The following is a 23468-nucleotide window of genomic DNA, read 5'->3' on the forward strand; positions in this document are numbered from 1 at the left end:
CAAGGTCAAGGATTGATCCATTTAAATAACAGTTCTGCTTTTCAATTATGAATCATTTCAGAATATAACTAATTTTTGGATCCATTCTCCAGAAAAACAAGTACATTAATAAATTTGTATATGCCCATTTATATACCCCATGTCCATCAAGCTCTTGGCCAGATATATTAGGATAAATACAGATGACAGAATACCATAAAGCAGTGAAATGATAAACTTCATCTTCTATGTTTTAAATAGAAAAAATAAATCTTATTGAAAGAGTTCAAGAAGTAAACGATACAATAGTTTCATATAAGTACTGTAGTGTAATACTATTTATATAAAAGCAAATATTTGTATATGCATATAGGAATAGATTTTTTTAAAAATATGTTTTTACTGATTTTGGAGAGAGCGGAAGGGAAAAAAAAAGGACAGAGAGAAACATCGATGAGAGAGAAACATCGATAGGCTGCCTCCTGCATGACCCCTATTGGGGATTGAGCCCACAACCCTGGCATGTGCCCTGACGAGGAATTAACTGGTGACCTCTTGGTTCATGGGTTGACGCTCAACCACTGAGCTACACTGGCTGGGCAATAGTAGATATTTTGAGTGCTTGTTCCAAGTCATTTAATGTATATTACCAAATGAATCACCACAACAATCCTATAAATTAGGTACGATTATTATACCCATTTTGCAAATGCGGAACCTAAGTCTTTGGGAGTTTCATTTGTAAGAAATCACATAGCTACATGTGATGGAGGCAGTTTACAAACACAGGAGGAGACACACACACTCAAACTGGAAGCTACATGAAGTTAGGAACTATATCCAGCACATCTAGGACAGGGTTGGGCTCACTGTAGGAGATCAATAAAGATGTGTTACTTGAATGAATGACAACAGTCATTTTATTTTCTACTTTATGTTTTTTACTTATTTCAATTTTTTTTTGATGAGTATGTTGGCAGGATACTCTTAGTGTTCAACAAGTATCCATGTGTTTCTCTCTATTTCCTATTCCCCATGCATCTAGGTATGTTCATGGGACTAATCCTCACCAAAGGAATGTAGGAGGAAATAATGGGTCTCCTTTAGTCTGAGGCAATCAAGAGACAAGGATTATTGGGGGTCATCTTTGAGGCTGGTTACCACAGAGACCATTAGATACCAAGCAATGTGACTGAGACTCAGTTTGCCTGTGTGACCTTACAGAGCAAATGAAGATGAATTTCAGACTGTTGTTTTACTTTGTAAATCCCTGAAATTGGCTTATTATTTGGTAATATTGTATCTTTCCTGCCCTACTGGAATGTCAGCCTCCTGAGAACATAGAGCTTATCTGTTCTGTTCACCGCTGTATTCCTGGTGCTTAAAACAGGACTGCCACACGTGAAGAACCCCATAAACAGTGAATAAGTGAATAACTGAATGCATGAAGTCTTCTGGGTACCTACGGGTGGGCAAAGCTGGAAAGCAGAGATGGCATCTCCCATAGCAGCATCCTAAGAGGGTACCCTCCCAGGAGTGAGAACTTTTTGAAGACTCTGGCAGACACAGCCCAGGAGCAGGTGGAAAGGTGACACCATGTAATATCTTTTAAAGGGATGTAATTCACAGCTACCACAGGAAGCACTGCTAATAACCGCCTCTAGAACCATTAGGATATTGGTTAAGTTACTGTAACAGCTGCCAAATAACAATGGCTAAAACTAAATGGTTTATTTCTCTCTTATATAAAAGACCAGCTGGTAGGCAGTCCAGGAAAATTGGTTGAGGAATGTAGCCTGGGAGTTTGCATTTAAATAAGCATCCCAGGTAATTTTCACACACGCAAAAAGTTGAGAGCCAGTCCTTTAAAGGCAGCCTGTGACTTCCTGAGTCTTCTCCCGCCTTTCCTGGTCCTCTACCATTTCTCCTTGGCCAGGCTGCTGAATTTCCATTCAGTGTGCTTACTCATAAATGCACCATGGATCAAGCATGTCTCAGTTTTCTCTTCTGTTAAATGAGAGAGCCAGACTGAATGGTTTTTAAGGTCTCCTCCAACTCCAAAGTGTTTAATTCTACTTCTAAAAATTCTGGTTGGGGAGATTTTTCTTGTCATAGAGTTCCTTTGATCTATCTCTCAGGGTTCTGGGGAACTTTGAAAATAGGCCATAGCCAGCATCAAGCTAGCTTCATGTTGTCATTCATTAAGGGACCCCCTAAAATAACACAAATCAATGATTGATGAGACCTGGAGCCAGAAGGCCTCATACACCAGAAAAAAAAAAAAATGGAGCTATTCTCATTTATGTAACAAGCTTCCCCAGTGCTGGTAATTCCCAGCAGCGTTCTATAATTTCAATGGTCAGAAATAAACTGCTTTTCAAAGAAGTTTTACAAAATCATGTTCTGGTTTGAGAAAGAGCCCCGAGAAGCACCTTGAGCAAGAAAGATTTGGTAAAGAGGGTGGGCTGAGGAGGACTATGGTGAGACTAGAGGAAGTGAAGTGTGGTCTCTACAGAAAAGCCCTAGGACTCTGCACTTGTCTCTTAGTAGTTTTAAAAGGATCTTTTAAGGCAAACCAGAGGCCTGAAGCAATGTGCTTGCATTTTGGAAGTGTCATTATTACATTTCTGCAGCATGGAGTGTACATGCATTTTTTTCATTCTTAGTGGTGATGTTTATACATGCCCTAAGATAATTAGCTATTAATCATCTAATGACACTAAAAAAATCAAACTGCTCAGTTAGCTGAGTATTCCTTCTAAGAAAACAGATGTTGTTAAAGTCAGTGTTCCCCTCTATGGGGAAAATTTCACTAACATATAAATATGATTTAGGACTCAAAAATGTTAATTTTCTATGTGCATTAAATACTAAAAGACAATTGCCTATATAATTGTATAACATGCACATAAAAATCACTAATTAAGATTATTGTTGACTTCTCATTGGAGTTAGATTTTCAATTGTTTCTCAATTGATTGAGGGATTTCCGTTGTGGCCTGTCCATTCTCCACTTCTCCAGAGTAACTTGTGAGAAATGTTTTAGGCTAGAATTTGCTTATTTCCCATAGGCTAATCTTACACATTATTAAATATTCAATTTTCTAAACCAGTGATTCTCAAATTTTATAGCGTGCATCAGAATCACTTATTAAAACACAGACTGCTGAGCCCCATTCCCAGGGTTTAGTAACTTGGAATTGGTCCCAAGAATGTGCATTTTGCCTGGCTGGTGTTCAGTGGTTGAGCATCAACCTATGCACATGCCCAGGTTGCGGGCTCAATCCCTTGTAGGGGGCATGCAGGAGGCAGCCGATCAATGTTTTTCTTCATTGATGTTTCTCTCTTTCTCCCTCTCCCTTCCTCTCTGGGAAAAAAAAAAAATATATATATATATATATGAATTTGCATTTCTAACAGGTTCCCAGGTGGTGCTAATGTTACTGATCTGGGAACCACTCTGTCTTGAACTCTCAGCTCCAGGTAAAAACCCATTGGATTCCTTTTTTTTTTTACTTTTCATCTCACTTTCCCCCCCTACCCCCACTCCCCCATTGGATTCTGAATCCAGTTTATGGGTTGTTGTTTTTGAAAGCAGAAGGCCCATTTATGGTATAAAATAGTTTATCATTGCTTTATCTGAAATTTTCTCTTTCCTTGTGCTTTAATAGGAATTTCTTTCATCACTTTTAAGTTAGGCCTTGTATTACATTCATTTGTGGGTATGTCTTATCTCCTTTATGACAGCCAGCTTTTTGAAGGATTGTGTTCACTTCTGAATCCTCATTGTACTTTACATCTTGTGGATATCAAATAATTGGTCAATTAAATTTAGTTATGTGCATGTGTTTAGAATTTGTTTTGTACCTGTTTTTCTACATTAATAATTATAACCAGTACTAAATTAAGTATGCAGTTCACATATTTTTAATTGCACATATCAACTTGACTGACTTTGAGGGTGTGGGGAACAAATGGTTTCTTTAAACTTAACTAGGCCAAAGTTTGTAAATCTAAATAAATCTCCTTAATTATTGTTATCTATACTTTTCAATCCTATCATTCTACTGTGAAATTTCCATACATAGAAACAGGACACTTTATAATTGCATAGCAGTACAGCATTTATAAAGGTGGACATAACCAGAAATGCTATGTTCGAAAGCCAATATTAAAGTCATGGCTTTCGAAATTTGGATATTACTTGCAGAGGTTGATTTATAGCAAATTACCTTTGCTCCTCTTTAATACTTTTAACTATTTAAGAACAAATTATATTTTCAAGGACTGAATTTCTAAAATCAGATACCAGAATGCCAGGAATATTCATACTACTGTTGCATTTTTAGTAGCCATAATAAAATGTATTTGGCCCTGGTTTGGTAGCTCAGTTGGTTAGAGCATCGTCCTGATATGCCAAGGTTGCCGGTTCCATCCCCCATCAGGGCACATACAAGAATCAACCAATGAATGCATAAATAAGTGGAACAACAAATTGATGTTTCTCTCCCTTCCTCTCTCTAAAATCAATACATAAAATTTTTTTTTTAAAATGTATTTGAATTTTTCATTTACAGATTTTAGATTTGAAGCATTTCAGCTTTGGAAGAGACCATAAAGATCATCCAAGTCCAAATGTCCTCAGTCAAGTCTCATATCTCCCCTACATTCATACCCACCTTTGGTTAAAAAAACCCAAACCAAGCTGGGGTCCAACTTCCCAAAGTGTGTTCAAACCTTTCCCTTCAACGTCTACCCAACAGCTCTGTTTCAACTCCTTTAAGAATAGCCTATCTAAACAGGACAATCCAAGGTCTGTTATTCCTCATGGTCATGTTATTCCCCCATGATCTGTTTCCCTTTTCACTACTTCTACATTTCTCTGCTACAGAAGCAAGGGGGCAGTTGCAGCCCCCAGCTTCCAGTTACCAGCTGCTGGACAAGCCTGAATCATTGATGGAGGAAGTGCTTTTCTCCTTAGAAAACTTAGCAACTTTCTATTCCATACCCAGGCTCGGCACAAAATTTACTACCACAGTGACTTCTTAATAGTTGTCTGCAGTACTATGAAGAGATGACATGGACTTTAGCAAGGATCAAATAAGAGAAGAAAGCTTTCAGAGGAGTCACCACCAAATATAATAACCTTAATAAGGAATACAAATAGCTAAATGCATACAAGTCTTAGTTCACATCCCCTTCATTAAAACTTTAGCTCAATAAAGAGCTATGTTTATAGGTTAGGTCAGGGGTCCTCAAACTTTTTAAACAGGGGGCCAGTTCACTGTCCCTCAGACCGTTGGAGGGCCGGACTATAGTTTAAAATGACAGATTTTAATTAGCTAGAATTTAGAATCCTGTCAAGTTCTACACAATAGGAAGCAAAACCAAATAATGGGCATAAGTAAAGGAAGAGAGACTCATAACACAAAATGAGTTTCCATGGTAGAGATGAACATGGACATACAGAAGCCATGTGACATCCACAAGTAAAGAGACATATAGAATGGGAGAGAAAACTACCCAAAGTACAAGAATAAAACTTCCAAAGACAGAAATAAGAGAAATAAGCTTTCATGGTACCTTATATAGAGTTTTAGGAAATTACCACCAAATACTTCTCATTAGGACACATTTTCCCAACTATAAGTATAAATGAGGATTTAGCTTTGATACTTGCCTATGAATTGGGTGAAACTGAGGCCCAGATGTCTTCCATCTGTGTTTTTGATTATGCTAAACACAAAATCATTAGAGAGCACCCGTATGACTCAACAATTTAACTTTATATTTAAAAATCAGGTGACATCTGTATACTGCCTTAGACTTTAGAAAATTTAGTATTTTTTTGATGTCAGAAGTTTGATGAGTAATGAAAAAACTAGTTTTGCTGTAAAACAAACGTTCATTTTATAATAGGCAGATTGAATCTCCATGATGATGAGATGAAACAACTTTTTGAAAAGTGAAAGCTGCATATTTTCCATATATCAAATTAGAAACTGGATTGTTTCCCCTAAATTGAATTTGACATTAGGTAGACAACCAAAATATATAATATAGTTTATTAGATATTGTGCAGAAATTACTGCAGTTCACATGCATGGATTTAATTATGAAGTGTCAAATACCCCATTGGGGATTATGCTTCAGCATAATCACTAAAGACATGGAAGGAAAGTATATAAAGACTAGGAAGAGAAATCATCAAAATGTCAGCATGAAAATGTATAGTATATTAATCATCATGTGCAAATCTTCAACTGGTAGTAAGTTATAATAGCAAAAAAACCCCTGTAACTATCAGAAAAAGTTGTGATGGTCCATAAATGTTTGATTACATATTTGTTGAAAGCTATCACTTATTTGCTATAGTAAGGAACATCATGTAAGTTATATTACAATATCCATAAATTAATTTGAAAAATTACACATTCTTTAAAAATAAGGGAGGAGTAATAGATACAAAGATCTTGATGCAAAAAAAAATGTGTTCAGTTTGAACAGCAGAGAAAAATGTACTGTTTACAGAAAGGGTGGGGCAAAAGTAGGTCTACAGATGTTCATATGGAAAATAACACAATAATAAATTATAATACAAGAATAAACTCTGTTTCACATACTCACAACTGTAAACCTATTTTTGCCCCTCTCTATATATTGAATGAATGCCCCATTAATCAGGTTACCATTATAGTGGCTCAGTAATAAAACATGCCCTTGTGGTGTATTAATCTAAATATATACCTCCTTACTAACATACATCTTTCTTTCTAGATTTTTTCCTCTAGGTTATCAAACTGTTGACACATACTCATTTCAAAGCTGCACTTGGTGCCATGAACTTTTGAAGTTCCCCTCCATCATGCAAACCAGAGGAAGGGAATGATATATAACAGAACGTTAATGATCATTAATATGATTTGTTTTGCATGCTCCTCAGTTTGGGATGTTAGAAAATCTTAATTACATTTACTATAAAACAAAGCTTGAGGGTTGAATCTGATTTCACAGCAGACCATTTCCCAGTGAGATATTGTCAATTTACTTCAACTGATGCATATGGTCTGCAACTTCAGAGCTCCAAACAACCTACTAGGTGTTTCACTCATTTGAAATCAGAGCTCTGGCCCTAGTAACATTCTTTGAAACGCTCACAGCAAAACCAAAATAATGGGAAACACGAAGATGCTGCCTTTAACTGATTACTTCAAAACCCACAGTATTAGACTAGAAACATGGTGCAAACTTGTTGAAAAACTGCCTTTTCTATTGATATTGTTTCAAATATATTTCTGCAATAAACATGCTCATTAAGATTATTGGTACGGCTTGTTTGACTTATGGGAAAAAGTTTTATAACAATATATACAATATAGCTATCAGATTTGAACTCTAACCCAAACTAGAAAAGACTAACATAATAGTGAATGATACACTGGTATTTTCTTTAACACAATTTACTTTCATTCATTACCAGAACTATTACAAATTAGCAGTCAGCCAAAGGTAAATTTGCACAATTTTCTCTTGAGAAAAGCAGAAAACTATGGAACATAAAAACAAGTCAAGAAACACACAATTCCAAATTATCTAAATTACTGATAACTCAATTTCTCCATGTTTCTAAGTTCTTGGTAAAAAATGGTTCATTTATCAACTGAGTGTTAAATTTAAAATAATATCACACCAATTTTAGAAAATTCTAAAATGACACCTTACACTATATTTGCATACTATTAAAACAGTTGCTTAGAAAATGCAAAATGTCTATTGACATTGAAGGCCATTGTTAATGTATTTTCTTCAAGTAGTTTTTAAAACTTAATTGAACTGGGTTCTGGGTTCTAAGTAAAGCCTTGAATACAGTTGGTAGATTACACTGTCTTTTTTGATACTGGTAAAACTCCAATTATAAAACAAATTTTAGTTTTATATTTAATAGGACTTTGTTTTTGAATTTCTTTTAATTTGAATTTCATTAATTTTTCCACTAAGTGTGCTTAAATCCATCATTTATGCATATTATTTCTTACATATTGATTTAAAAATAATTTTGTACTCTGGTTGCAGTTTTATGCAACAAATAAAGCATGTAATAGCAGTTTGAATTTTAACAGCTTATATAGTCTAATACATTTCTGCACAAACTTGTATTTCTGAGTATAAACATGAAAAACTTTCCTACACTTGGACAAAAATGTCACATTATTGTGGCTTTCTGATTGCCACTTGGATAATGGCATAAACTTTTTTTCCCCTAAAGTAGTTGGAATAGATTTTGCAGTGGTACAATAAAGAGCAGTTTCCCAGCTATGCAAAGTTAGTCTAGAGACTGTACTTTAACCATACTTTTTAAAATTTGCAGGTTCAATTAAATGAAACATAAAAAAGTTATGTCATCAAATAACTTTATTCTGCTTTTAATTAATGTATTTTTAGATATAGTTCATATATTTTATCTAGTTTCTTTTAACAATCACAAAATTATAGTTTTAAGGAAACTATCTTCAACACCTTAGATACTAAATTTTATATATAATATGTAATTTTTCTCTTAATAACCACAAAGTTAAATTGATAAGGAAACTACCTTCATCACTTCATCTGTTTGGATACTAAATGTTCATAGCTGTCAAGAATAGCTAGTAGACTCATTCAAAATTGCCATTTTTCTTTTTCTACCAAGGGCATTCTCTTTCTCATGAAAGGATCATTTCAACTTTTCTGAGTCAAAAGCCCTTGGTCTCTTCATACTGCCAAGAAAACCTCTTCTGGCTCTAAGGTTGATCCCACACTATGCCTCAGATGTGAGAGTTTCTGTAACTCTTCATAGAAATGATTCTCAAGAATCCTGATTTAGATCAAGATTACGCATTTACATGTACGTTCAATGTTACTCTAATGTCTTTCTTATTCCTTGCTAGAAAAACTGCCACAATTTAGCTAACCCCAATTGCCTTTCCCTGGTAAAGCACCCTGAAGACTCAGTCTAATTTGTCATTAAGTAGTTTCAAAATCTCTAATGAGAGTAACTGGTTCTAAGGCATGTTTCCACAATGATTCTAATATTCATTTGCTACCTTCTCCCAAGTTAACAGAGTAAAAATGCTATTTCTTATGAGTATAACAGTAATTTTAATCCCAATTATGTTGATATTTGTGCTTGACTTGCTACAGTAAGTCTCAGGTACAACCCTCACAGCTTGTAAGAACTTACCCTTCACTTTGACTTTAAACAAAAGGCAAACTTTTGTTTGTAAACTGGGAAATTGTATCAACTTATATAGTACACTTCTATTACCATGACAAGATTATTGAGTTCCACTGAAATTTGGCATTAATGATGCTAGCTTAACATATTTAACAAAATTTAAAATGTTTCTGTTCTTTGCTAATTCTAAATCAGAAGATTAAGATTTCAGTTTCAGGTTTAAAAACTCAAATATTAGAAAACATCATGGAACCAGTAGAGTTGAGACTTGAAAAAAGCACTTGTAAACTTTAAAATTTCACATTTTAGAATCAGGAGAGAAACCTAGATATGAGTATTCCTGGCCCCTCCCTGAGAAAATCTTAGTCTACTTCAATGATTAACAAAATCCCAAGATACAAAATGGAACTATACTTCCAGGCCCAGCCAGAAACGAGGCTATTGTAAAACAAGACTTAAGCTTTGCACAGCAAAATGATTCAGACGAAAACAAGACGACGTTGTATACCATGATGGGGCTGAAATGCAGGACTGATGCCTCTTTCCCAGGCAGAGACAAACCTGAACAAGGGCCCCAGCTTATCTATTAACTCTCCAACAATCTCACCTGTGAACAGATCCTTGCGTCGCTAGGACCTTTCTAGACACCAGCATAGCTGGCTGCCAGGAGGAAGTGAAGCTGGAGTAAGACCTGTTTCTAGAGCACCAACAAATGGGAAGCCACGGGGAATTCTCCAGGTCAAAAGTCCCAAGGCCGCATAAGTTAACGACGCTGGGGTGTGACTGGGAAATCTTGCCCTATCTTCTTTATCGCAAAACAGACCCTGCCCTACTTCCGCCATCCATGCACCCAATACACTTCCCCAGAACCTTCCACACCAAAGAAGCCTGGGACACAAGCAGCCTCCAGGAACCTCCAAATTCCTGGTGAAACCTGACCTCTTTGTGAAGCCTCCCGGAAGAAGAAAAGATCAAATGAGACCGGCTCAGCGGGGTCTTCCCGAGGTGACCCCCGGAGTTAACGCATTTATTTTCACGTTGCAACTGCTGATTGCGTTACATAGACATTTCATGCTGTAGCTCTGCATGGAGCCGAGGACAAAAGTAACATTTTTTATTAATGTTGTAATTATTATAGTTATCCTTTAACAAAGCTATTAAATAACCTGTACAAAGCCGGGCCCTGTCCTAACAAAAAAACCCCCAGCACTATTTCAACTCTCCCAAGGTTCTCCCGCCAGCAACGTTTCCTATACACAAGGTCAGCTCAGGGCTGTACCCTCAAAAACGGTAGGTCTCCCAGACGGTGGGAGTGGTTCGGGGCTCGAAACCGCCCTGTCCTGGCACAGAGCCCTCCGCCCCACCTCCCGTGCTTCTCCTGGGCACAGGGGTCCCGGTCCGCCGGCAGGGCCAGGGAACCTGGAGGCAGACAGCAAGGAGGGATAAGGGCCTCTGTTGGGACTCCCCTCAGCCAGCTGCCCACAGGCCCCCAGGGAGAGGTGCTGGGGAGTGCGAGGTGGGAAAGGCCTAGACTCCCCCCGGCTGGGCTCACAGATCCCGCGGGTCCTCCCGCTTGACGCCGGCCTCAGCAACTCTGAGCTTCTTATTCTGGTGCGTCTTGACGTGCTTGGCGAGGTGGTCGCTGCGCATGAAGCGCTTGCCGCACTCGGGGCAGGCGAAGCGCTTCTCGCCCGTGTGAGTCCGCAGGTGCCGCTGCAGCTCGTCCGAGCGCGTGAAGCTCTTGCCGCAGAAGAGCCAGTTGCACACGAAGGGCCGCTCGCCCGTGTGCCAGCGCAGGTGCGCCTTCAGGTGCGACGTCTTGCCGTACACCTTGCCGCAGCCCGGCACGTGGCACACGTGCTGCTTCTTCTTGCCCGGCTCCGGCTCCGGGGCGCCGCCCGCCGCCTGGCAGTTGGGGCAGCGGCAGCGGCGGCACCTCCTGGCCGTGGCCGCCAGGGGGGCCTTGGTCTGCAGCAGCGCGGCGATCTGGCTCTGGTACTGCGCAAAGTCCGACGGACCCAGCACCAGGCCCCGTTGGAGGGCGGCCGCGGCTGCGGCGGCAGCGGCGGCGGCCGAGGCAGGGAAGCGGGGCGCGTGGGGCCCGCCGGCACAGGCTCCCGACAGGCTGCCCCCCGGAACCCCGGCGGTCCCCGGACCGGTGCCCGCCTGCGGGATACTCCACCATGGGAGGTCGTCGGGGGCTGGGTTGGGGGACAGCTGTCGGCACGTGGGAGGCGGCGGCGGGGGCGGCGGGGGCAGCAAGTTGGAGTAGCCGGGCGGCAGCGCGGCCTGGGCCGCGTAGGGCACGTAGGCAGGCGCGCAGCTGGCGGGCAGCGCCGCCATGCTGGAGGGCAGCATCTTGACGGGTGAGAATTCGTAAGGGTACGAGGGGTCGGCAGGGGGGGTGAGCGGGAGCTCGTGCGCCGCCCCAAAGGACGGCTGGAGGTGCGTTTTCTGCGGCGTCAGCCCCAGGCTGGGGTGTGGGGGCGGCAGCGCGCCCGGCGAGTGCGCCGGCATGTCGGAGGTCCACGGGTGAAAAAGCCTGGAGGGCGAGCCCAGCGCTGGGTCGTAGGGCACCTGCAGGAAGTCCGGAGGCGCCGCAGCGCCCGGCTGGCCGATCCGGCTACAGGTGGCGGCTAGCAGCGCCAGGGGTGAGTGCTTGCCCAGGTCCGGGGAGGCGCTGGGGGTGCGGTCCTGCATGGGCGGCGGCCGGGGAGGGCGGAGAACAGACAAAGGTTAGCGCTCCCAGCGCGGTCTCCAGGCCAGCCCGCCACCCCCTCGCCACCTATTATACTGCCGCCCCTCCCCCGTGCCGCTGCCCCTCCCCCGCCACCCAACCCCACGCGCGCACCCACCAGTCCCGGGAAACTTTTGGTGCCTGCGCTACCTGCACGCGGAGCGCACCAGGGCTTCCTGTTAAGTTACTGTACTTGGTTCACGGAGACGCCACCCAGTCTTAGAGGAACCAGGCACGGAGTGGGAGGGGAGCGGGATCCGACCCGCAACTCCCGGTTCCGCGGTCAGAAAGGGCCTGGAAACACCCACAGCCGGACTGCCCCTACTCCCTCCCTCTCATCTTTTAAGCTGTTTCCACGCTACTCTCGGGCTCCTCCCCTGCCCCCTCCCCTGCCCCCTCCCCCGCCCCCGGTTGAAATCAGCAGGGGGGCCCAGCTGGGTCAGCTAGGGCCTTGTTCTCAGCCGGAGGCACCCCCGTACCACCACCACCGGACCCGCGCGTCCCTCCCCCCAAGGCCACACTCTTGACACCAAGGTTAGGTGCGAAGTTGGCGTGGGCACCCCCCTAAGTCTGACTCCAGCGACATCCACGGCGCACGGCTCCTTTTGAGATTCAGGGTACGCAGAGTACCGGGGTAAATCGAGACCCGACCCTTCCCACCTTTCCCTCGCTCCCTCCGAGCCCAGCCCTGACCTGGAGGAAGGCCTGCAGGGAGTCGTTCCGGAGGACGGCAACGGCGGCCATGGCTACAGTTTGCCGGCGGTTGGCTGCCGAGCAGGGCGCAGCCGAGGCATGGAGACCCCACGGCAGGACGGACGGCCCCCCCGAGCCCCTCGCCGGCGCCCGCCCTGTGCACCGGGGCCCTCCCTACCCGCGCCCCTGGCCGCACCCCGCGCGCTCGCCCTGCGCGAAGTCTGAGCGCTTCAGGATCACCTCCAAGAATTTGATAAGGACTTTGCTGGGCCGCCAGCCAGTCAGAGGGAAGATTTATGGCTTTGAAGTTTGCCGCTACCCAATCATCAAAGAATAGCGGCTCTTTCAGAAGCGAAAGCAAATCCTTTGAATCCACAAAGCTCCTATGGTGTGTTTGTTGGTCTGGATAAAAGAACTGATTATTAGGGGGGATGGGAAGGGAGGAGATAAAGGCGGGACAATTAATGAAGTAATCACTATGTGGGAAATGTATATACACAAATAATTGGATTTTCCTGATCAAAGGGGGCCTTGCCGCCTGGAGACCCGCGCTCGGTGGCTTGAGACACTCTCCCCCCCTCCCCCCCACTCCCCTGCAATTAAAGATTTGCACGGAGGCTGCGCCCAAAGTGACAAAGTGTCTTTGTTATCTCCAGAGAAATCTGCCCTCGTCGTCCAAGCTCGGACTTTGAGACGGAGGTGAGGGTAATTCTCCCCTCCCCGGTACTTACACACCTCACGCCGGAACTGCGCGCACACCGCGGACCCGAGGGAATTCCCGGGGCGGGGCGTGGGACTCACCTCGCCCCGCCCGCCGCGTGCCCCCTGCGCGCCTCAGTGAAGCGGCGGGCTGCGCTGTGACCCGAGGCGGGGCGGGGCGAGGCGGGACGGGGCGGCCGCCCAGAGCCGCAGTGGGTGGCGCGCACACTTCAGGGCCGCCCGCCCGACAAGCCCCTGGGCCCTCTTGAGACCTTCCTACTGGCGACCTGGAAGTTTTCTAGAGCCACAACTTTGCAAATAGTCTGGGGAAAACACCGTGCCCACGCGTTTACTCCCAAAGCCGAGCAACCCAGAGTATACACCGGAAGGAAGAAATGCTGTTCTCTAGCCCTTCTCTCTCCAGGCCCGCAGCCCCGGACCCCGCAGTGGGAGGAGGCTCGCTATTAGGCCCTACCAAAAGCCCCCCACGGTGCTGGCAATTTCCCCCCCTCCCCGCCCCGCACCCCCCATCCCTGCTACCGGAGTGCGCGCTGCTGCGAGCCGCACAGACCTACCCGGGAACTCTACTCGGAAAAGTACTAGTAAGGCGCGGCCGAGGAAGCCTTTTGTGGTTGAACAAACTACAATAGCACGCACCAGGACAAATACATAGTCCTCTAATCGGAAAGAAAAATCCATTAAAAAGGTTGTTCTCATTACCTTTGGAAAGAAAAGAAAGCTCTTCAGGAGCGGGGCGTGCTTTGCCCGGGTCAGGGAAATGGTCCAGGTGTGTACCCCTCCCCCCTCAACCCTCGCTGGCCCTCCACGCCCAGCCGAGGAGGGACAGTCCGACACCTGCCTCCCTCCAGCCAAGAGTGCAAGGCGGACCCTGCGGGGGCTGTACAGACACCTGGATCTGCTCTCTTGGGGAGGGGGGGGGATGAGGAAGAGGCGGGCGGGGAGCCGCGGGGTCCCCACTGCCCTAGAAGGATTAGGGGCTGGGAATAGCTTCGGAGGCCTCCGGCGGGCAGCTGGGGCTGCTGGGCCTCCTGGGCCTGGTAGACCCAGACCCATGCCGGCCTCTCCCTCCGCAGAACGGGGTCCTCTCCCTGGTCCAGGGCGGTGCAGGGATCTTCTGAGTCCTCTCGCCCGCAGCCTTCCAGCGCCTAGTCCTCCCGGGTACCGCTCTGCGGCGGGACTGACGTGAGAGGACCGATAGGGTGACGGAACTCCAGCGGGCTTCGGATTCAGAGTCTGGGCGGTAGTATGTCGGTACCCTCTGCATTTACCAAGGGGCCGGACACCACCCCACCAGGTCCAATTCCCCATGCCCAGGGCCCATCAGCGAAAAGAAACGTCTTGCTTGAGACAGATGGGCCGGAAGTGGCCCAAATACCGAGCACTTTGCACGACCCGTCCTTGCACGCCCCACATCTCTCCAGTAAGGTGTCACCCCGGGAACTCTGAGCAGTGACTACACAGCTCGTTGAGGAGGTCTGGGTGCTCTGGGAGAGGGGAAAGGAAGGGACTTAGTGCTTTGATCTGAGGCCGGTCAAACCTACCCCTTTCCACGCTCGGTCTAGGGGGTCGAGTCTCCGCGAAGCCTGGGACGAGTAGGAGCCCCTTTCCGGATACAAGTCAGAGGCCAGGGAGTCGCGTGGCGCACAGCCCTGCCGGCACCAGTCCGCACTGGGCAAGCGGTCTAGTCCCTTAGCGGGTGTCCTTTGGAAATCTTTTGAGCTCTCCGACACCCCCTGTCCCCGGGAGGCTGGGCCAAGCAGATTGGAGGCATTCGCACTTGCGGAATCTGTTCCCTATTGTGACCAAAAGGCAAGAAAGGCCAATCCACACTCTCTTGGTTGTTATAGGAGAGCACTTTTTCTCTGAGATGCCTCCACTTAGCCAAGAAACCTCCACCAGTGAAGCAGAGTGGTGGCTTTGGGTTAAGAGCTCGGACTCTGAAAATCTGAACCCAGATTTCCACTTTCTAGTTGGCAACTTTGATAAGCAAGTTACTCAAGTCTTTTTGTGCTTTAGTTTCCCAATGTGTGAAATGGGGGCTATAGTAGTGCTCACCTGTGCGTGTAGGCTTAAAAGATGACTTGACATATGCCAAGTCTTTAGGACAGTGCTGGGACAATGCACAGTAGGCTCTGTGTTGAGTGTTGGAAATCCTTGCTCTTCGCCTCATCTCCATTTGTGAAAACCCGCCGGGACTCCAGCCCTCCCAGGCGCGAGCTGGAGTCTGGAGAGACTGTTACAAACTGCTGTTTAGCCTCCCGCCCTTTGCATTCCGTGCTCCTGAAAAACTTACTCTTAATGAAGTAATGTTCCCAGCGACCATTAAAAAATGCAATGCCGGGAGATCAAAGTACAACGTTTATTTTAGAAATCTGTTGTCATCACCAGGAGACACAGGTATCAAGGCCAAATGTCAGTTGCGTTACACAAATCCCCGCGCCGGGAAGAGCGTGTGGCTGCTCTGCCATAATGTAAAAAGACATCAAAGACCTAGCGCGCTGCGAAAGTGCGCAGCGGGGAGGGGGGGAGGGAGGGGGGAGGGAGCCCGGGAGGGCCCAGCGCGCTCCAGACCGCGCGGGGCTGCGGCGGCGGGGGTCAGTTCAAAGAGCTATCCATTGGGGTGCGAGTTCACAGGAAGGAAGATTTAATGGGCTTTCTTCTGTTGGTGGGTGTTTGTGCACAGGAGGGCCCAGGAACTCCTCCGTGGTCCCCAGGGCGGAGGTGAGGGGGAGGGAGGTCGGCGAATAGGGCGCAAACTTTAACCCGGGCGCCGCGGGGAGGTTGTGTAGCAGCCGCTGGTGCCGAGGAGCCCCACTCCGCTGCTCTCCAAGCAGCAGGCGTCCGAGGTGGGAAGTTTGCCACGCTGTTGCTTCGCGGGCGGGCGGCGAGCGCGGACCGGATGCCACCTGCAGGAGGCGGGTAGGTGACTCCGCGGAGGCCTTCGCGCGATGGCTGGACCTGCTCTGCGCGCTCGGGCACCCACTCCAGAAAGAAAAGTGTTTGCTGGGAACTCCTGGTTGCTAGTTCGCGACCGAGCCTGGTATCTTGCCTCAGGCATTTCCTTGCAGCAACCAGGGAATCATGCCTCTGGAATCAATCCAGTAAACCAGCTCCAGTTGATTCTCCCTCCCTCCCCCCACTTATTTAGGTCATTTCAACTAATTCTTAGTTCTTTGGATCTTTACAGCAGGGTGTTGCTTAAATGCCGAGATCTCGCCCGCTCTCTGCTGAAGGCCCAACCTTCCAGTTTCCTGCACCTGCCTACTTACAAGCACCACTCGTTGCTTTATTAAAGTGCTGGTAAGAAAGGGGGCAGAATTTCCCTGGTGCTCACGGGGCTGTGCGTCGCAGGAGGATGCCTGTGCGTTTCTTTAGTCGTTACGACCAAGTATTCTGAGAGCAGTCACTCTGCAACCCTTTGAAGTAGCACCAGAGCAGAAAGCTCCTATTGTTCTCCGCTCTCAAGGAAGGGATCAAACTTTGCCTCTTCAATTTGAAAGATTTTTTAAATAGGGGTGGGGGACGGAGGGAGGGGTTGTAATCTCATACTCTCTAAATTAACTTAGAGATTTGGAGCCCTCTTGCAGTTTGAGCTGCAGACACAGTCACATATACCCTAAACAGGGGCTTTATCACTAATAGGCCCAGTGAGTTTGGTGGCAAAAAAAATTATAATACTGGGATCTTTGGAAACACGGGCTTAGTTTTGGAACGTTCCCTCCACTGGAAATTTGAAGTTAATTTTAAGCTTAAACTTCAAAATTGAGTCAATATAGCATGGATGGAGGAGTGGAATTCTAGATCTAGGAGGATCTTTTATCTTATCCTCTTGGATTCCCCCATTTGATGGCAGGAGGAAATGGTGCTTGCATGAAATGTGTCATGCCTGCACAGTGCTGTGAACTTCAGTAGCTGCTCAATAACTGCTCATCAGTGCTGGGTGGTAGGATGAAATTCTGTGTACCACTGTCATCTGCACAGTGATTGGTGCTACAGAGCACACACATGCAGCAGGGACCCAGGAGAGTACTGGTGAGAGCTGGAGGAGTTGAGGGACATTTATCAAGGAGCTGGGGCTTGGAGGAGCCTTTAAGCACCTATGTGGATTTTAATGGGGTACATGGACAGGAAGATGATGAAGGGGGAAAGGACAGCAAGGAAAGGGAACCCCCCTTTCAGTGAGGAGCTGAATAAACATGGAAGATAAAGTTGTACATCTTTGAGTTGTTGGTGTAGACAGGGTGGGGCCAGATTAGAGAAATCTGAGAGAGGAGCTTGGCCCTGATGCCATATGTAGTAGGGATTTGTTGTAGCCTCTGGTGCAGGTGAATTGCAGGAATTCAATTCCATTTCTTTCTTTCTTTCTTTTTTTGCTGAGAGCCTGGAAGGATAGACACAGACGCAGTCAGGTAGGTGTGAGATTGTGAAGGCTTCGATTGGAAATTGGCCTGATAGTGAAAAGGTGGTAGATATATTAAAGGGAAAAAGAGCCAAACTTGATGATAGGTTGGAATGAGAGATAAAACAAAAGGAAAAATAAAAAATATCCCTCTTTTGAAAAATGGTGCTGGGACAACTGCATATCCACATGTAAAAGGATGACGTTGGACATCTTCCTTATACTTTACATAAAAATTAACTCTAAGTCCGGCCAGCACTGACCTATGAACCGGGAGGTAATGTTCGATTCCTGATCAAGGCACATGCCCAGGTTGCACATCCCCAGGGTGGGCCGTGCAGGAGACAGCCAATCACTGGTTCTCTCTCATCATTGATGTTTGTACCTCTCTCTCTCTCTCCCCCTTCCTCTCTGAAATCAATACAAATATTTTTTAAAATTAACTCTAAGTGGGTCATAGACCTACATTTAGGAGTTAAAATATAAAACTCATAGAAGAAAACATAGGAATAAATATTCATGGTCTTGATACACTTTCTTAGATACATCAAAAGCACAAGTGACAAAGAGAAAAAAATAGATATATTAATGCTACTAACATTTAAAATGTTGTGCTTTAAAGGATACCATCAAGAAAGTGAAAAGACAACCCACAAATATTTACAGATTATGTCTCTAATTGGAGACATGCCCATAATGTATAAATAACTCTTGCAACTCAACAATAAAAAGACACCTAACCCAAATAAAAATAGGCAAAGGATTTGACTAGACATTTCTCTAAAGAAGATATATAAAAGGCAAGTAAGCACATGAAAAGGTACTCAGCATCATTAGCCATCACTGAAATACAAATCAAAACTGCAATTAAGCCAGGCCGGTGTGACTCAATGGTTGAGCGTCAACCCCTGAACCAAGAAGTCACTGGTTTGATGCTTAGTCAGAGCACATGCCTAGGTTTCAGGCTAAATCTCCAGTAGGGGGCAAGCAGGAGACAGCCGATCCATGATGTTTCTCTCTCATTGATGTTTCTATCTCTCTATCCCTCTCCCTTCCTCTCTCTCTAAAAATCAAAACATATTTTAAAAAAAACTGCAATGAGATACCAGTTCATACCTACTAGGATAGTTATAATGAAAAAGATAAGTGTTGACAAGGACATGGTGAAATTGAACTGTTACCTACTGCTGGTAAAAATATAAAATGGTGCAGCCACTTTGAAAAATAATTTGGTAGTTCTCAAAATGTGAAACATGAAGTTATAATCCTGATTCTATGTATATATTAAAGATATTTGAAAACATATCTCCACACAAAAATTTGTACATGAATGTTCATAGCAGCATTATTCATAATAGCCAAAAGGTAGAAACAACCCAAAACCCATCAACTGATGAATGAATAAATAAAATGTGTTACATGTGACATTTATACAATGAACTATTATTCAGCTGTAAAAAGGAATAAAATACTGATACATAACTGTTACAGCATGGATGAATTTTGAAAACATTATGCTAGGTGAAAGAAACTAGTCACAAAAGATCACATGTAGTATGTTTCTATTTATATAAAAATGTCAAATAATAAATCCAGAGACAAGGTAGATTAATGGTTGCAAGGGGATGTGGGGAGGGCAGAATAGGGAATAGTGGCTAATGAGTACAGGTTTATTTATTTATGTATTTTTGGGTGGGGATGAAATATTCTAAAACTGATTTGATGATGGTTGCACAGCATTGTGGCTATACCAAAAACCACTTTAGATGGCTGAATTGTAAGATACATGATTGTATTGTGGTAGAGCTGTTAAAAAAAATCAAAAGGACTCTGAGGTTTTAGCCTGTGAGGCAGCAAGAATAATTCAGTTGCTGACAATAGTGGGAGAAGAAGGAAATGAGATGGGTTGGAGTTAAGTAGAAGTACTGAATTCAGTTTGGGGCTGTTGAGTCTAAGATGTGGACTAGAAATGTTTGCAGGCAGCTGGGAATGTGGGAAGTGGGCTGTGCAAGAATGCGATAGGGCTCTCAGAGATAAGGACTTGTGAGCCTTTGGTAAGTGCTGATGGCTGAGTAAGTGAGCACATGGGAGCGAGTGGAAATCAATCAGAGAGATAGATGCTACAACAGAATTGGGGGTAGGAGAACCCCAATTAGAAGATGAACAGAGGGAGAAGAGCCGTCAAAACAGCCAAAGGAAAAAGAGAGAGATAAGAAGAAACAAAAAAAGTGGAGGTAGGAAAAAGATCAAGACCAATGGACATGTCCAAGGGTAGTGGGAGGAGGAGTGAAGGGGTAGAGGGAAGGGTAGTAAGAAACAAAGTTCATTTGCTTCAGGAGAACCCAGCTTCAGAACTGAGGTGGGGCCAGGAAGCAGATCACGAGTTCAGAAGCAGCTAGGACAGATAGCAGGCCCAAGGCAACCGTGTTTTGTGTTTTAGGATGTGGTGAAAAGGAAATGTTAGGAAAAGGGGATGGTTGGTAGAAACTGGGGGTTGCACCAGTGGTGGGAAGGCTTTCTCCAATGAGGAGAGTAACTTTTTCTTCCCTGGCAGAGAGAAGCAAGCAGGTATAACTGCAGGAGAGACCTTCTGACTAGGGTGACCCTAAAGGAAACTCAAGGGGGAAGCCTCCTATTCATGCATTTGAAAGTGCAAGGTGAAGTCATATCTGAGAGTGAGGTAGGGTGTCCCACATAAAAGTGCAGCTGGAAACTGTCTGCAAATCAGGATGCTTGTATCTGCTGTGCCAGACTTGTCCTAGGTTTTTACTTGATCACTTTCAAGCCTCACACACTTAGGTCCTACCTTTTGTCCACTCTGCAGGCATGTGGACTTCCTCCAACAAGAATGTGGCCCCTCTCCTTACCTTCTTATCTTGTAAGAAGAAGGACCATCCTCATGTCCTGCTGTGTGGCTGTCATGTGGGGTGGGAGGAGGGAGGTCCCCAAGTAAACATGCTTTTGGGGCATATAAAATTTATTTCAAAGCACTGCCACGGATATGAGTAAACTGTAAGCACAGGCAAAGCCCCCTTACAAAAGGCATACCTTGGGAGAAGATAGTGCCAACCTTCCTTTAGTCAGCATATCTTTTCCTATTTGGTTTATCCATTAATGTTCATGTTCAAAATGACCCTGTGTTTTGATTTGTGACAAGAACCACTTGATGTCAGAAGACATAAAGGCACAGAGAAGCCCAAGGACTGAAAGTCATAGAGGAGCCTGCAGAGCTCAAGGTACCATTCTGTGGTTTCATCTTCCATCTTTCTTCCTAGGCCCAAGGACTTGAATCTTTACAGAGTGCAGAGACATCTGCCCAGGTGAACACAGGCACACTGGAGGGCCCCTGAGATAAAGAAGATGTGCCCTGCCCTAGGAGAGTTTGAATTCCAGTACTTAGGAAGAGAGAAATCATAGGGGAGCCATAGTTGGGTCACAAAATCATGGGGAGGATATTGAGGGCTGATGAAGGAAGTGAGGTCCACGGAAGTGCGATGGCTTCCCGAGCTCACACAACACGGTGAGAGGACTGAGTCTTGCACATATTATTTCTATAGTGCTGTAGGAACATGCGTATTGAAAGGAAAGATTCTTCGTGTCCTATTACCTATTTGTGGTAAAAGAGATGAAACCGATAACACTTTCTTTTAAGTTAAACACTAATCTTACACATAGATTTCTGGAAATTTGATCTAGATATAGCAATAAAATTAAAATGTGCATTAATATATAGGAAAATTATTTGAATGTAAGTCTAATAAAGATCCTGTGTGCATTGCAAGAAGTGCAAATAAACTCTTGACCCGCCTCCATTCCCAACTCTCCAAATCCAGTACCCTTGGTTGGAAGGAGGTGGGGTTGGCTAACTTAGGCTGCAGAAGAGAGTGCTGGTGAGGTCACGAGTTTGCACTAGGGCCTGCTCTCGTTTGCTGGTAGTAGTCTGTTGGGTGGCCACAGCTTGTGTCCTGTGTGTGCACACACAGGTTTTACATTCAGAGTGTATTTATATGACTATGGCTGGAGAACCATGATGCTTCTGCCAATGACAACACTATGGATCTTACTGAGTCTCCCAGTAACCTTATTTTATAGATGGGGAAATGGTAGCACAGAGGGGTCAGGTAATTTGCCCAAGATCTTGCCTCTTGTTACTGGAATTAAATTCAGGTAATGTTACTCCAGGGAATCTTTTAACCATGACAGTAGATTCCCTAAGTGAATGCAAATCTCTTTCTATTACTGGAAAACCAACCAAATGGGTATGTGGGCTGCAGTGATATTATTAAATAAGAAGTCTGGAATAATTATTGGCCACATTGTAGGTTGTTATTTGCCTTGCAGTGAAAATGTCAGTTCCCCTGGGCGTTTGCTATCTGTTTTACTCAAAGAGAAAGGTAGGTTTTTGCCTCAAGGATTGTAGTCCAGATCCAAGATCCTTTCTTTCACTTCCAGAGTACTCTTTTCTCCCCGTTTACCCTCACCCCAAGCCACCAGGGTCAAACAAAATCATCTATTTACCTTGGAAGTTTTAAGGCTCCAATTTTAAGGAAATAGATAAATATTAGTCCAATATCTTTAAGGGTCCAGCTGAGGACAGACTAACACAAATATGAGATCTCTGCATGACCCCAGTTCTATCTAAAATGTCACCTCTACTTCCTCTAGTTTTGGCAAGAGTCTTACCCACTGGTCTTTTAGTCTGGAGGAACGATGCCCATTTGAGGGAGAGGGTGGTTGTAGGATTGTGGTTTAGTTTCCAGTTGGAACTGTTCTTACTCTGTGCCTTCTTCTGCAAAATCACTCAGAGGACCAGCACTGATCCCCCTCTCCATTTGCTCCATTTTTGCTCTCTAACTTTTTCTTTCTCATTAGTTATTTTTCTGAGGTTCTCTTAGGTGGCTGCTACAAGGGGTTCCAAGACCTACACCAGGATCTCTTGCTTACTGTGTTGGTCAGGATTCAGTTACAGTGAACTGAAGCCATTCCACCTAGTTTAAGCAGAAAGAGACTTGTGACAAGGCATTCAATGTCTTACAGATTTCCAGAGCGGAAGAAGCAAAGTCTCAGCTGCGCTTTCAGGAATGACTCCCAAAGCCACACTACAGACCTAGGTTGACAAGGGAATCACTGCTCCCCCTGGGACAGTAGGCTGTGGAATCAGAAAGCTGCTTGCCTATTGGGAAGCCACCATGACATCTACCCAGCTTCAGAATCATGCCACTTCTTCCATGTACCCCCCTTTTGATAACTATGTATACAGTAGTCCCCCCTTATCTGTAGGGGAAATATTTCAAGACCTCCAGTGGATGCCTAAAACCACAGATAGTGCCAAACCCAATAAATACTATCTATAATAATAAAAGGGTAATATGCTAATTAGACTGGATGTCTTCCAGACGTCATTCTGGATGTCCTTCCTGACAAAGCTGGGGCCGGAGGGAAGCCAGCCTGGGTCCCGGGTGCCAGAGGGAAGCTGGTGTCGGCAGCCGGAAGGAAGGAAGGCCTACTCTTGCACGAATTTTCGTGCATTGGGCCTCTAGTATATAATATTATACATACATACCTATAATAAAGTTTAATTTATAAATTAGGCACAGTAAGATATTAACAATAATAACCAATAATGAAATAGAATAATTATAACAATATACTGTAAAGAAAGTTATATGAATGTGGTCTCTCTCAAAATATTTATTGTACTGTACTCATCTTTTCACTTAAAGGAA

General features: G+C 44.8%; 1 protein-coding gene and 1 long non-coding RNA gene across 5 annotated transcripts; one reads left to right on the forward strand and one right to left on the reverse strand.

The window, feature by feature from the left end:
• Window positions 1-10179: 10179 nt before the first annotated feature.
• On the reverse strand, window positions 10180-13071 carry SP5 (Sp5 transcription factor). 3 transcript variants are annotated; one of them, XM_059704146.1, is made up of 2 exons: window positions 12624-13071; window positions 10180-11887 (listed from the first exon to the last, which is right to left on the reverse strand). In XM_059704146.1, the coding sequence occupies exons 1-2, from the start codon at window positions 12672-12674 to the stop codon at window positions 10742-10744; spliced, it is 1197 nt and encodes a 398-aa protein (XP_059560129.1). In that variant the 5' UTR covers window positions 12675-13071; the 3' UTR covers window positions 10180-10741. The 3 variants fall into 3 exon arrangements, with proteins under 3 accessions (XP_059560129.1, XP_059560130.1, XP_059560131.1); XM_059704147.1 differs by lacking the exon at window positions 12624-13071 and adding an exon at window positions 12081-12308; XM_059704148.1 differs by lacking the exon at window positions 12624-13071 and adding an exon at window positions 12049-12308.
• A 2560-nt stretch (window positions 13072-15631) lies between these two features.
• On the forward strand, window positions 15632-23232 carry LOC132237970 (uncharacterized). Of its 2 annotated transcripts, none has more exons than XR_009453703.1 (4): window positions 15632-16262; window positions 16531-16643; window positions 20900-20978; window positions 22780-23232. It is a non-coding gene; the product is annotated as an uncharacterized LOC132237970 (long non-coding RNA). The 2 variants fall into 2 exon arrangements; XR_009453704.1 differs by having other exon boundaries at window positions 15632-16008.
• The last annotated feature ends 236 nt before the right edge of the window (window positions 23233-23468 follow it).

The sequence above is a fragment of the Myotis daubentonii genome, chromosome 7 (genome assembly GCF_963259705.1).
Source record: "Myotis daubentonii chromosome 7, mMyoDau2.1, whole genome shotgun sequence".
Lineage (NCBI taxonomy): Eukaryota > Metazoa > Chordata > Mammalia > Chiroptera > Vespertilionidae > Myotis > Myotis daubentonii.

What these genes read in the sequence shown, in the direction of transcription:
- SP5 (XM_059704146.1), bottom strand. Translation starts at nt 12,674, where the DNA reads ATGGCCGCCGTTGCCGTCCTCCGGAACGACTCCCTGCAGGCCTTCCTC. An exon ending in CCCTGCAGGCCTTCCTCCAG is followed by an intron (nt 11,888 to 12,623) that starts GTCAGGGCTGGG and finishes CCGCCCATGCAG; the next exon opens with GACCGCACCCCCAGCGCCTC.